The 15327-nt window shown below is 43.1% G+C and overlaps 1 protein-coding gene across 3 annotated transcripts in view; it reads left to right on the forward strand.

The window, feature by feature from the left end:
* LOC147121610 (1-acyl-sn-glycerol-3-phosphate acyltransferase delta-like) overlaps positions 1 to 14186 on the forward strand; it is a 342875-nt gene extending 328689 nt beyond the window's left edge. For all 3 annotated transcript variants that reach the window (XM_085981991.1, XM_085981990.1, XM_085981989.1), the window contains exon 9: positions 9781 to 14186. In XM_085981991.1, coding sequence (XP_085838117.1) covers positions 9781 to 9869 — 89 coding nt within the window. In that variant the 3' untranslated portion in view covers positions 9870 to 14186. The remainder of the gene's footprint in view (positions 1 to 9780) is intronic.
* The last annotated feature ends 1141 nt before the right edge of the window (positions 14187 to 15327 follow it).

Genomic DNA, 15327 nt, shown 5'->3' on the forward strand with positions numbered 1-15327 from the left:
TGACTGCTGTGCCCTTTTTGCACGCTTCTCTAATTTCCCTTTTAATGCCATCCCCAACCTCCGCATTACTGTTTGGAGGTCTATATACCACTCCCACTAATGTTTTCTGCCCCTTGGTATTTCTCAATTCTACCCATACAGATTCCACATCATCAGAGCTAATATCCTTCCTTACAATTGTGTTAATTGTAAGAATTCTGTTGAGATGCACTCACTGGATGTTTTAGGATGCTTTGCCAGTCACTAACGATGATTTTCTATTTTATTGAGGTTATGCTATATATTGGAAAGGAAAATGGATGCTTGGTTTCTCTCTCTAATTTCTCTTTTAAATCATTTTAACGTGCGATGGAACTTCTATTTCCCTGTTTGTCATTTTTCTTACTCTTCTGGATGTGATTGCTGTTCTATCCCTGGAAACCAGGCAGCACACCGTGTATACTTCATTCCAAGGGCAGCCTGCTACAGGAAGGACGATGAGCTCCTCGGCTAATTGACTGTCTCCTCTGCTGTAAAATCTTCTCTTAACCATCATCATCTGGGAAATGCTAAAAGCAAGATTTATGACCACAAAGTGAGATGGGCTGTTTATTCAGAGTGACATGTGCATCAAAATGGGTCACATTCATAAACCAAATAAAATCCCCCTATTGATCAAACCTCAACAGGTCTGTGCTCCCTACAGCAGTCCATTCTTTTAAATTATTTGCCAGTGGTTGCCTTTTTTTTTAAAAATGATTAAAAAGAAATCAAACCGATGACTTAACTCATCACTGCAGTGTCAAGTAGTAACCTTGGAGCACAGTCACCATTTGGAATTATTGATGACCCTGTGTGTAATTGCCTGGCTGCAGATTGGGTCATTTAGTCTGGTGATGTTCAGGGTTTTATTTCTTAATCATTTCCCGTTGCTCTTGCAATTTACAGTATGACATGACTTTTTGTTCCTCATCCTCAACTACTGAACCATCTTTGACAATGTAAACGATTCCATTCTCCTCTGGTCCATTTTTGTGTCGTTATTCTCTCCTGGTTCCTCATCTATCTGTACCAATGCAGCCAGTATGTTGTCTCAAACAATTACTCATCTTATCCTGCATGTTCCTCCGCGACGTACTGCAGAACTCTGTCCTGGATCCCTTCTTATTTATCATCTACATACTACTCCTCGGTGACATCATACACAAATATGGGGTCAGCTTTCAAGTGACATTACACACTGACTGACATCTAAACACTGACTGAGGTGCCTTTGCCCACTGAACCTACAAACAGAGACTCACTTTAAAATAAGGACAACTTAGGTTGAGTTTGTGAGCCTTGCCTTCTGGAGTGCTAACAGTGTATGATATGGTTGTTGATCCAGTGAAATTTTGCACACGTGGGCTGACATTAATTAGATATTGAAACATTGACGTACGAAGTGTAACAATTTTTTGATCCATCCGATACAAGATACCTGGAGTAAGTGGGGAAGGTCCTCTGTTTACGACCAGGATATGTCTCTTGTAATCTTTGACATGCCTATGTAACCTGAATTCCCGTTGTGTCTATGTGCATGCGTGCTTTAGCTACTGCTCTGAGCCTATTACAACTTTAGCCCTTTATTCCCTATTGGGCCGTTCTCTCCTGTCTCCTCCCCTTCCTGTCACCTAATCATGCCACCCTTCATTTCTCCCCTCTCTGGTACTTTGCCCCCTCCCCCAATTCCTATCCCTCGGCCATCATTGTCTGGGGAGGCATCTGGGGCTCTGACCAAGGGGGTGGAAGTGTGAGCGCTTGGAGAGGAGTCCCCTCTTCCATGTTCCCTCCCACCATCATCCCTTTCATGTGCCACCCGTACTTCCCTGCTAGCAAGGAGCTTGAGAGAACCTTGCTGCACTTCCGTGGGGCCATGAGGGCCCTCATCTATACTAACACCCCTTCTAGAAAGGGCGTCTATGAGCCTCTGGTTTCTCTTCTCCATAGATGTCCAACTACTTTGAAGTGAAACCACCTGAGACTGGTGCGTTATGTCCCCCATGCAGGTGGCCATCCTATCCATGGAGGAACTTACAGTTGCCAGTGTGTGTGTCACGGTGGTGCTCATGTTTGAGATGGACTCCTCCATTCTCTGCACACTCGCAGTCACAGCGCTCGCAAAACCTGTCAGAGCCTCCTACACTTGTTCCTGCAGCTCCAGGATCGTTCTCTTCCTGGATGGCCCCTGAGGCGCAGTGTCTGCATGCAACTGAGCAAAGCTAGGAGACTCCTGCGCCCTCTGACGAGGGGTCTCCACTGCTGTCACTGTCACCATCTGCTCTTGCTCACCTGTGAAGTGAAATACACCAGGTGACACTACTCGTGAGGGACCCACCGAGGTTTGTGTCTCTGCGCTGGTGTTGGCTTGCCATGTATGAGGTAACGCTGCTCCCTCAGAGGCAGGAGGTTCCTCTGAGGAGTTTTGTTGCTCTTCCTCCTGGACAGTGGGGGGAGGGCCTCTTGAGAGTAAAGACAGCATTTAGATATGAGATGGGAGAATAAAGACAACATTTCGATAGGAGATGCCGACTGCAGACACATACCATTATCCACATGATGAGCATTCATTTTCTGGTGACATCAGACCCCATATGAGTGACTGACTGATGAAAGACATGCAAGTGTATGGAATATAATTGTCACCAGGTTCTTATAATGAGCCCCTCTCTCCATCCCCCAGTTCCAGCTGGTTGACCACTCCTGCTATATCCAGTGCTGTTTCCTCTGCTGTGGTTAAAAAGGCCATGCATTGAGGTCCTCCTCCGGTTCTCTCCCTTTCCCTCTTATTGTGGGCTCTCTTTTCCTGCAAGGACGGAAAGAAGAGAAGGTTGAGTTGTGTGTGATGGAATGAGTGTAAGGAATGGATGGGTTACATCTTTAGAGGGAGAATATGATGCAGTAGGGTGCAAATACCAAGTTGCCTCCTTTTGTGTTGTTAGTTGATGTCATTGCATAACTACGAGGGTGAGTGTGAGGGGTGCATAGTAAGATGGGGACGTGATAATGTAGATAGAGAGGGATGGATGAACGTCCAAGGGATGGTGGGTTAAGTAACGGTGTGCAGGAGGAGGGATGGCAATGCAAAGTGGTGGGGATGTGATGACGGGCACAGCAGCATCAAGATAAGTGTGGCTTTATACTCACTTTTCCTGATCTTAGAAAATCATTAAACCTCATGTGGTACTACACCCAGGTCCGAACCACAACTGACATTCCTGTCACTTCCTGCACTATCTGCAGCTATGCTGCCTGGGGAAGCCTCTTCCTACCATCCGTAGGGAAGAGAACCTGCATAAGTGCTCTCACTACGTCCACAAGATGATGGAGTGATCCCTCACTGAGGCGAGGTGCTGCTCTTTGATGATGGGAAGACATTATGCACATCTGCACACACTGACAGCAATGCATTAACTGTAATCACAAGTGAATGTAAATGGGCATGGCCCCATTAAATATACCGGCAAGAATCGCATCATCCGATGACGTTGCCAGACCCACACCTTTTAATAGGGACGGGAAACGCGCAGGGCAGGCTTAACAAGGCCCATTACGGTAAGATCTTATTTTTCAGTGGGATCAACTCAGCAGTGGAGTCTCCACCTGCCACTGGTCTCTCCCGCCATGAAGCTGCCCAGGTAGGCAAAATCGCAGCCAGTGTTTCTTTTCTCCTATTTTTATTACCAGTGCTGGAGCAGATCGTGGCTTAGACTATTCCCCAAAGAATTCCCCAACGCCCCCCCCCCCCCACCTCTTTAAAAAAAAAAAAAAAAAAAAAACTCCCCAGGATTTGAGCTGCAGATCCTTAAATATCCACAAAGAGTTAGTGAGACTTCCTGAATTTTAATTTTTTAAAATTCTTTCCTGAGATGTGGGCGTTGCTGGCAAGGCCAGCATTTATTGCCCATCCTTAGTTGCCCTTGAGAAGGTGGCAGTGAGCTGCCTTCTTGAACTGCTGCAGTTTGTGTGGTGAAGGTACTCCCACAGTGCTGTTAGGGAGGGAGTTCCAGGATTTTGACCCAGCAATGATGAAGGAATTTCCAAATCAGGATGGTGTGTGACTTGGAGGGGAACTTGCCGGTGATGGTGTTCCCCTGCACCTGCTGCTCTGGTCCTTCTAGGTGCTAGAGGTTGCGGGTTTGGGAGATGCTGTTGAAGAAGCCTTGGTGAGTTGCTGCAGTGCACCTTGTAGATGGTACACACTGCAGCCACGGTGCACCGGTGGTGGAGGGAGTGAATGGGGTGCCAATCAAGCGGGCTGCTTTGTCCTGGATGGTGTTGAGTTCTCGAATGTTGTTTAAGCTGCACTCATCCAGGCAAGTGGAGAGTATTACATCACACTCCTGACTTGTGCCTTGTAGATAGTGGAAAGACTTTGAGGAGTCAGGAGGTGAGACGCTCGCTGCAGAATACCCAGCCTCTGACCTGCTCTTGTAGTCACAGTATTTATGTGGCTGGTCCAGTTAAGTTTCTGGTCAATGGTGACCCCCAGGATATTGATGGTGGGGGATTTGGCGATAGTAATGCCGTTTAATGTCAAGGGGCGGTGGCTAGACTCTCGCTTGTTGGAGATAGTCATTGCCTGGCACTTGTGTGGCGCGAATGTTACTTGCCACTTATCAGCCCAAGCCTGGATGTTATCCAGGTCTTGCTGCACGTGAGCATGGACTGCTTCATTATCTGAGGAGTTGCGAATGGAACTGAACACTGCAATCATCAGTGAACATCCCCACTTCTGACCTTATGATGGAGGGAAGGTCATTGATGAAGCAGCTGAAGATAGTTGGGCCTAGGACACTGCCCTGAGGAACACTTGCAGCGATGTCCTGGGGCTGAGGTGATTGGCCTCCAACCACCACAACCATCTCCCTTTTTGCTAAGTATGACTCCAGCTAGTGGAGAGTTTTCCCCCTGATCCCCATTGACTTCAATTTTACTAGGGCTGCTTGATGCCACACTGCTGCCTTGATGTCAAGGGCAGTCAATGTTATCTCACATCTGAAATTCAGGGGGTTATATTGGCCAAAGGGTGAAAACAGATACTAAATGGGTGCATTCCAATAAAACTAGCCTTTTTGATAGTCTAGATTTAGCACAGTATATGTAGGCTCCTTGCACCCACTTCCACTGAAGGGGTGGAGTGCTCTGGCTAGCACACAGCGGCACATTGCAGGATGGCTCAGGGACCGAGGGAGCACAGGTTGTCGGATGCAGCACTGGAGGTCCTGGTGGAGGAGGTCCAGAGCAGGAGGGATGTCCAGACCAAGGGAACCCCTAGCAAGATGCCCATGACCAAGCGCTCTCTTTCTCCTGGTAAGGTGCAGTAGCATAGCACTTACTCTTTTTAGGTGAAGTCCTCAGAATTTCCAGAATAGGTGTTGCTCAAGTGTTGAAGTCTTGACATAGTGTCTCAGAAAGTCTCCCAATGTATTTCAGGGTCCTCTTAACAACTCCAGCAGCAATGACCATGAAGTGATGAGTATCCCTTTAAGTAGCGCTTGAAATCGACATCAACACCGTGATCACTGTTGGGATAGGGTGTTAATTGAAGCGCTAGCTACCAAAATGCCGTGCAGCCTCTTTAATGAGTGTTAGCAGGCATTTTAAGTGGCAAACATCTGTTGAACAAGTCTCCAGGCAGCCGTTCCTAGCATAGCTTCAACTACTTTACCAAGATGGCATCTTGTGCTAAACGTGGGCAAAACTGGCATGTCAGCTTAAGACCCCATCTTGACCACCTCTTCAGCACCTAAAGTATTCGGCAAAAATCGCCCCCCGATCTTTTGTCCATGTCTAGACCAAGACTGTAATGAGGTCGGGAGCTGAGTGATCCTGGTGGAACCCAAACTGAGCATCGGCGAGCAGGTTATTGGTGAGTAAGTGCCGCTTGATAGCACTATCGACGATATCTTCATCACTTTGCTGATGATTGAGAGTAGACTGATGGGGTGGTAATTGGCTGGATTGGATTTGTCCTACTTTTTGTGGACAGGACATACCTGGGTAATTTTCCACTTTGTCGGGTAGATGCCAGTGTTGTAGCTGTACTGGAACAGCTTGGCTAGAGGCGCTGCTAGTTCTGGAGCACAAGTCTTCAGCACTACAGCGGCATGTTGTCGGGGCCCATAGCCTTTGCCGTATCCAGTGCGCTTAGCCGTTTCTTGATACCGCGTGGAGTGAATCAAATTGGCTGAAGACTGGCATCTGTGATGGTGGGGACCTCTGGAGGAGGTCGAGAGGGATCATCCACTCGACACTTCTGGCTGAAGATAGTTGCAAACACTTCAGCTTTGTCTTTTGAACTTGCATGCTGGGGTCTGCTATCATTTGCGGATGGGGATTTTCATGGAGCCTCCTCCTCCCGTTAATTGTTTAATTGTCCACCACCATTTATGACTGGATGTGGCAGGCCAACTAAGTAACCTCATCCAGCTGTATGTCCAAGGCTCCACTCTTTTCTCCTCCCACACTGCAGTACTGCTTATTCCCACCTCCTCCACTCCTTAGCAGCCAATCTTTAAGCCATTTTTAGATCAACCACTTTGCCATGCCTTTTCTTTCCTTCAGAAGCATCTTAAATGTATCATTTATGACTGCTTTTAAGGCCCCACTTAATCTTTCCCTCTGTTCAGTGTTGTCCTCGCCCTCTGGTTAAGTGAGCTGACATTCTTCTATGTGAGACGCTCTAAAGGTATAAGATGGTGGTGCACATTGAATCATGATTTTTTTTTTCTTTACCCCCTAGTTTTAGTAGATTCTACAACTAAACGTAATGACTTTGGTATAACTTGTATGGAGATCCAAGATGGGCTCAAAACTAATAAATGCCCAGGAATAGATGGTGTACTTGAGGGTACATCTAGGGACAAAATCTTCAGTGTTGATGGTCATCATGAGGGAGTCAATGAATGTAGAAATTTTCAAAAGTGAGATTGCTAGATTTTTGTTGTGCAAGGGTATCGAAGGATATGTATCAAGGAGGAGTAAATGGAGTTGAGGTACAGATCAGCTATGATCTGACTGAATGGTGGAACTGGCACAAGGGGCTGAATGGCCTCCTCCTGTTCTGAAGTGAAAGTTTTGTATGTTCTGGAAACTTCTTGGTAAATCTTAGAAAGTTATTTTAATGAAATTGATACAATATCTGAAAATTGAAGAGTGTGATCTGCTATCAAATTGTGATTGTTGGAAGATGGTACAGTCTACTGTGATTAAATAGGAGCTGTTCAGATCTTGCTTTTTTTTGTTACAGAACACACACTTTTAGGACAGCCCTACACTGTGATTTCCACATATTTTATCTAATTCATTTTACCCCAGGGTTTTTGAATTACATTAAATATGTATTTTGATATATTTTCAGTAACTCATTACTGTGGTAAATTTTATCACTCCGGAGATTTTAAATTGGATGGAGATTCATTATTGAGCTTGAGTAAATATTTGATTAAGATTCATTCTGACTCCTGCATTCATGTTGCAGTGTATATGTCACTGGCGTAGGCAATGTGTGATTTTCAAACATGGCCCTGCAGTTTCCCTAACCTGGATACTTGTACAGTCCATCGAATTTTCTGTACATTCTGCTTTCCTAATGAGCTCAGACCATTTGACTATGAATGAATTTGCTTGCCTGTACAAACCCAGCCTTGAATGAATGTACAGTGAGTTATAATGTGGCAATTTAGGCCATTACACCTGTTGTCAGCTCTCCCTAATCCCTGACCCCAAAAAATGGTTATGGTTTGAGCCCACTAAGCACTGGCTGGGAGGGAGTTGCCAGTTCTCAGTCAGTAGGCAGGACTGTCCAGTTGACCTCTGAATTGCAGGAGGGGGCAAATGAGAAATAGCTACCTCACCCTCGTGCTAGTGCATTGCCTTTTGCTGAGAGCACAGCAGCTCCCATTTACAGTGGTTGTGTGGTATCATCTACAATCTGAAGGCTGTGTTATGACAAGGAACTCCTATAGTAGAGGTAATAGAAGGAGCAAAAGGTAAAAATACTTTTGCAAATGAAGGAGTCTGGGCTATGTGCCTGGCAGAACCGGTTGTTGAACTTAAACTTGGGAGCAGAGCATAGGCAAGCCAAGGAGTGGAGTACAGCTATGAAGCATGGTGTGAGCTCCCTAAGGCTTGTGGAGGGCTGTCTCTACGTCTGTGTGATGTGAATGAGACTGCAAGTTTGTGCAGGTAATCACTCTGTAGAAGTGTATGTAAATCCCACTCACCTCACTTTACATTATACTAAGATCACAATTATGAAAAGATTTCCTCCAGTCTGAGCTTGATTTGGATGTGTGGTGGCATTTTCCTCCTATATATATGTTTGGGGAGAAATGATTTTTGTAATTTGGTGAATGTCAATAATGGAAAATAACCACTGAGAAAGATTGAGATACTTGACAATTATGATAGTTTTGGCTTACAGTGTTAGGATTTTTCAAGTAATATTTCCAAGTACATAGAATATACAGCATAGAAACAAGCCTTTTGGCCCAACCAGTCCGTGCCGGTGTTTATGCTCCACTCGAGCCTCCCCCCATCCTTTCTCATCTAACTATCAGCATAACCCTCTATTCCCTTCTTCCTCATATGCTTATCTAGCCTCCCTTTAAATACATCTTTACTATTCGCCTCAACGACTCCCTGTGATAGCAAGTTCCACATTCTCAGGCTAAAGAAGTTTCTTCTGAATTCCCTATTTGATTTCTTGGTGATTATATTGATGTCCTCTAGTTTTGCTCTTTCCCACAAGTGTCAACTCTATCAAAACCTTTCATAATTTTAAAGACCTCTATTAGATTACCCCTCAGTCTTCTCTTTTCAAGAAAAATTAGACCCAGCTTGTTCATCCTTTGCTGATGGGTATAACCTCACATTTCTGGTATCATCCTTGTAAGTCTATTTTACACCCTCTCCAATGTTCCCTTTCGTTCTGCAGGTTCCATGATGAGCCACATGCGCGGAATCTTGAATGGCCCTTGCGGCCTCTTGAAGAGGCCACTTAGGCCAAAAAAAAATTAGGGGGAACATTGCTCTCCACTGCCTCTATAAACATTTTTAAATATGGGGACCAGAACTGTCCACAGTACTTAGTGTGGTGTAACCAAGGATCGATACAAATTTAGCATAACTTTATTTTTCAATTCTATCCCTCTAGAAATAAACCTTAGTACTTGGTTTGTTTTTTATGGCCTTATTAACCTGCGTCGCTACTTTGTGATTTGTAGTCTTGGATCCCTTTGCTCCTCTACCCCATTCATATTCTTATTTTCCAAGTAACACCTCACACTTGTCTGTGTTGAAATTCATTTGCAAATTATATGCCCAGTAATTTGTTGAAGTCCTCCTCGGTATTGACAATTTGGTGTCATCCGCAAATTTAGAAATGGTTTTTTTTGATTCGAAAGTCCAAATTGTTAACATAAATCATGAACAACAGTGGTCCCAACACTGATCCTTGTGGGACCCCACTTCCCACCTTCTGCCACTCTGAATTACCCCTACTTTCTGTCTTGCAGCCAGCTAGCTATCCATTCTGCTACTTGTCCCCCGACTCCGCATGCATACTTAACTGGCATTTGAAAGTGAAGATGAGTGAACTGTTGACTGAGGACAAACTATATCTAATGTTAAACTCTAACTTAGAAAATGTAAAGTTTCCTGTAAAGGACTTGTAAATTTGTAAACAAAAAGCTGTCATTGATTTGTATTCTTGCAGTTAGCACTCTGTATTGAAAATGCTATCTGTTTGTTTTCCAGCTTCTGTTGTTATGCGATGGATGATCGGAATGACAGAAATAGAAAAAGGCTCCAGCTATGGCAACAAGGACATGAACCGAAAAAATTAATTTCCATGGAGACTGGTAGTACCGTAAAGGGAGCAAATATATATTTTTGAATAGGAGTTGTGGCAGATACTGGGTTCAAGGGGATGATGCATCTAAATTACTGTGTAGAGTGGTATCTTAATCTGCGCAAAAGGATAGAGTGGATCAGTATCCTTTGTGATGTGAATGGTTTCACGTACCCCATACATTAATAAGTGGTGAAATTGGATATTGTCACAGAATGTCACACCAATAGTGTTACTTAAAGATCTGACTTATTGAGGCTTTCAATATTATGACATTTCAATCTAAATGGAAATTACTTTTTTTTTTAAAAACCTGGTGTAACCGAAGAATTCAGCCTTTTTCTAACAACATAAAATTGTGCTTCTAACTTATTCAAATGCATTTGTATTTCACTGAATCTGAGTCATTCTTCAGCATTACAGGAATGGAGATTGTGTTTTTATCACTTGCAAGTGCTGAAATATTTGGTATACGGACCCATCCCTGGCAAATAAAGGGTGGAGCTGTGACTGATCTGCAAAGTAGGTGGATCTGGTACTGCAGGTTACTGCTGTACCACAGGACCAAAGTTAACAGATTTACATCTACGAATCTCTCTTTCTCTTCTTTCTCCCCCCCCCCCAGTCTTGTTGGAATTTGCCCTGAGCGAAGGCGAGGCACTTCCCCATAGGGTGGGAAGACAGCCGGGCCTTACACCCCAAGCTACTCTGCTGCGTCTCCCAGTACGTGGTTTTAGTGCCATTAGAATGGGAGTGGGTTGCTTAGCTGGAGAATGGCAAGGCTCAGGAAGGGAGAAAAGAAATTTAAATGTGATTTTGAACTGTAAAGTATGTGGTGAATCCATTCTAAAAGACCTTGTTTACCCAGAGTGCACACTTTGCATATGATTTTTAATAGATAATTGTTTAATATATGAATTTGGAGAGAAGATGGAGCACAATGAATTTTTTCATTTCACTGTGCATTGGCCTCCTCATAGCATGTAAGGTAAATTTCTTTAAAAGGATCTGTGGACTGCTCCTAAATATGACTGTAATCTGTCTTTTGTAGTCTGAGAACTAGTGACGCCCCATCATTTAAACAGTGAAAAAGGTCTTGTGACCAGTACAATAACTCAACTCTCAGGACTTCTGTCAACTTACCAAACTAACAGAAAATGGATTGGAAAAAACTGAATGAAATGACTGAGATTTCTTAGAAATGTTGTTATAAAATAATACAGCATAATTTTCTCCTGGACCTAATTTCTGATGTACTGAACAGAATGATATCCACACCACTTGAACAATATCTACATTGGCTATTCTTTTGGCGAAAAAGAAACTTATTTTTTTCTAGTCTTGCACCTCTTGTAGCCCGATTGTCCAGGAAATAGTCTAGGCTGCAGATGTCTCCACTAACCTTTTAGTGGCATTCAGCTAGCAGCAGTTCAGGGTGGAACTGTCATTGTTTCCGAATGAGAATACTTCCCTTTTGTCAGTGACTCATACACCTCTCTCGTGTGAGTATATGAAACTGGAGAGGAGATATGAAAGGAGCATTCAGTGCAATGTCAATTCTTGCTGCATTTGTAGGTGTCACCGAGTTTTAAAAAAAAATCTTCTATTTGTCTCTCTTCTTTTCCCTCCCTCCTCTCTCTGCCGCCACCACCCCCCCCCCCCAATCAGAGAAATACTGCCATAGGTTGAACTAATGCATGTAGAGTTGAGATCCACTTCCTATTCTGTTTCCCTCCTAGACAGCTGGAGACCAGTTTGTTGGAGTTTCTTACAACCAGTGGTTAACTTTTCAAGTACATGCAGCAGATGAATGATTGACCAGATATTCAGCTTGTGGTGGTGCTAGTACAACATTTCACTGTAGTGATTTGAGTTTGTTTTGCATGCACTCTAAGTTCTCCTGTTGCTGAACAATTTCTAAACTGCATTAGCAGGAAGCAATTACCAGCAGTTTCCCTTACCAAGCTAATGTGTCTCATTAATCCAGGCAATGGAGGGTGTGTTGCACCAGAGCAAGCAGGCTAGTTTAATATGAAATATATTGTAAATTTGTAACCAATTAGCTGTTCAAAACTTTGTGCTGTGCAAGTGTACCTTTTTCCTCTCTGGATAAGATGGGTTAGTCTTTGACCAAATGAACTAATAACTGAGGAAATTAGTGTTAAGTTGACAGACTGTAATTGATGTGACTACTGAAAAGATTGTATCCAATGTATAAAATTGGTTCCATCTGCCAAACATTTTGTCAGCATTACCTTTCGAGCAGTGTTTCTCTTTTTTGGTTCCCTTCAGAACAAAATTTGGAGAAGTGCAATTTGAATATTCTCATTTTCCATATAATTTCTAATCAGCATCAGATACTTTTGTATCGCTTTGCAGATATTCTGATAAACCTTAAATGTTTAATGTGCAGCTTTGATATCATTCAGTATTAAGTTAAAATTCATCAGGGGAATTACATAGCATTTTTTCTGCAGTTGTAGTTTTTTGAAGTTAAACCACACAAAAGGTTAATGAATAAGGTGGAATTTGGAATTATGACTGAATCTGAATTTTAAAATGACTCGAGTTGTGACCAGTGCACAATGGGCCTTTGAAAATCAGTCAGCATAAATAACTTGAGGACTATAACCATGAACGGCCATGAGAACATTTCTCTTAAGTAGTTTTGCAAAGAGCATGTACTTGTGTGCCATATTTGTTTGTTATCTTGGTAATGGCAGAGAATATAAGTAATTTCCTGAGTATATTCCTGTTTTGTCAGGGTGGCAATGATTAATCTAAGTAATTCTGTCTGGGAAATGCCTATCAATACTCTACAGTTATGACACACATACTCTCAAAAAAAAAGTCAGAATGTTGTGGGTTCAAGTCTCGCTCCAGAGACTTGAAACCATAATCTAGGCTGACACTGCAGTGCATTACTGAGTGAGTCCTACACTGTCAGAGGTGCTGTCTTTCAGATGAGACATTAAACCAAGACCCCTTCTCCCCTCGGGTGAATGTAAAAGATCCCATGGCACCACTTTGACAAAGAGCTGGGTAATTCTCTCCGGTGTTCTGGCCCATATATTTATACCTCATCCAAAATCACTAAAAAAGATCTCTGGTCATTATTGCATTGCTGTTTGCGGGACCTTGCTGTGCGCAAATTGGTTGCCGTGTTTTCTACATCACAACAGTGACTGCACTTTATTGGCCGTAAAGTAAAGCTCTCCTTAGACCAGAGAAAACTAAGAGGAGGTTTGATAGAGGTGTTTAAAATCATAAATGGTTTAGATAGAGTAAATAAAGAGAAACTGTTTCCAGTGGCTGAAGGGTCGATAACAAAAGGGCACAGATTTAAAGTGATTGGCAAAAGAACCAGAAGTGACCTGAGGAAAAACTTTTCTACGCAACGAGTGGTTAGGATTTGGAATACACTGCCTGATGGGGTGGTGGATGCAGATTCAATAGTAGCCTTCAAAAGGGAATTGGATAAATATTTGTAGAAAAATTGCAGAGATATGGGGAAAGAGCAGGGGAGTGGGACTAACTGGATTGCTCTTCGAAAAAGCCGGCATAGACTCGATCCTTCTGTGCTGTATTCTATGATTCTATAAAGTGCTTTAGGATGTCCTGAGGCGCTATATAAGTGCAAGTTTGTCTTTCGTGCTTTATCTAAATTAATTTGAAAACCTCATTAGGCGGAGTCTTGGTTCAAATTTTTATTGTAGCTGAGGCCCCAACTTTGTCCATCTAGACCAGACAGTATGAACCAGGTCAAGGCAGCAGGTAATTTACTCACATCTGGCACGGGGGGTGTGTGTACATACTGTAAGTTATGTGCCTGATGCAGTGGGAGCTAATATCTGAGCAATACCAGCAGTTTGAGGAGCAGATATTCATACATCAAGGTAAGCAGAACACCTCTTGTACAAATTAAATATAGCTCCTGTATTATGTGTAGGCACTACTTGTAGGATATATGTACTAGTGCTGGTTTTTATGTGGTGGTCACTGTACTTGGCCAAATTAACCTTTTAAAAGGAAAACCAATCTCAAGTAAAAGCAAAGCCGTGGAAATCTTGCTGATGTGAAACTGATGCTTATCCTGTTTTGTGTAAGGTGATTATTAACATCCCATTAATCAGAGATATTAAAATGAAATTAAAAAACAGTAACATTCCCTATTAAGGGTGTGTTTAGGCTTCTGCAGAACATTTGGAAAGAATTTCAGTTGTATTCTAAATGAAATCTTGCTTAAAACTATATGGAGTTGTGTGGCATTTGAATGTGTTTATTGTACAACCCTGCTGACCCCACCCAGCAAGTGAACTGCCAGCTCAGTCTGTAACTGTGATCTTTGCACCACCTTTCAATAATTGCAAAGATGCTCAATCCCCAGATATGTCAATTTCTGAAACTGACTGCATTCTTCACAAAAAATGTGATTCATTATAATTATTTTATTCCAGTAACTAAGCTGGAATGAGCACTTTCTGAAAAGATGTAGTTGAGCTTAGAATGTGCTCTGTAACTGATTTCAGTATACTGAAAGTATGCATTCCCCAGCTCCTTATGGGATGGTTAATGGAAAATTATGCCTCAAACTTTGAACAAAATTGGGCAGTAACTAGCTTGTAATTTTGCCATTGCAGTTGTAAGTATCACTGGGGGTTCTGTCATCAGAAATCAATGTACAAGGTGTAATGATGCCATCTGGCGGTAGACAATTGGTAATACAGACCAAAAAATTAGTTTGTGGCAAACTCCCGATAAAAGTGAAAAAACACAGCACGATCAGCCAAAAATCAGCAGTGTATTTCTGTGTTGAACCGAGAAACATAGAAGATAGGAGTAGGCCATTCGGCCCCTCGAGCCTGCTCCACCATTCAATGCAATCCTGGCTGATCATCCAAATTCAGTAGCCGGTCCCTGCTTTCTCCCCATACCCCTTGATCGCTTTAGCCTTAAGAAGTATAGCCAACTCCTTCTTGAATATATTTAATGAAGTGGCCTCAACTGCCTTCTGTGGTAGAGAATTCCACAGGTTCACCACTCTCTGGGTAAAGAAATTCCTCCTAATTTCTGTCCTAAATGGCTTACCCCTTATCCTTGGACTGTGACCCCTGGTTCTGACTCCCCGACCATCGGGAACATCCTTCCTGCATCTAGTTTGTCCAGTCCTGTCAGAATTTTATAAGTTTCAATGAGATCCCCTCTCATTCTTCTAAACTCCAGCGAGTACAAGCCCAATCTCTCCTCATACGTCATTCCTGCCATCCCAGGTATCAGCCTGGTGAATCTTCGCTGAACTCCTTCCATGGCAAGAACATCCTTCCTCAGATAAGGCGACCAAAACTGCACACAATACTCCAGATGTGGTCTCACCAAGGCCCTGTACAACTGCAGCAAGACATCCTTGTTCCTGTACTCGAACCCTCTCGCTACGAAGGCCAACATACCATTTG

This window comes from Somniosus microcephalus, chromosome 3 (assembly GCF_052327205.1).
Source record: "Somniosus microcephalus isolate GS21.2 chromosome 3, FLI_Smic_1.0, whole genome shotgun sequence".
NCBI classification, from domain to species: Eukaryota; Metazoa; Chordata; class Chondrichthyes; order Squaliformes; family Somniosidae; genus Somniosus; species Somniosus microcephalus.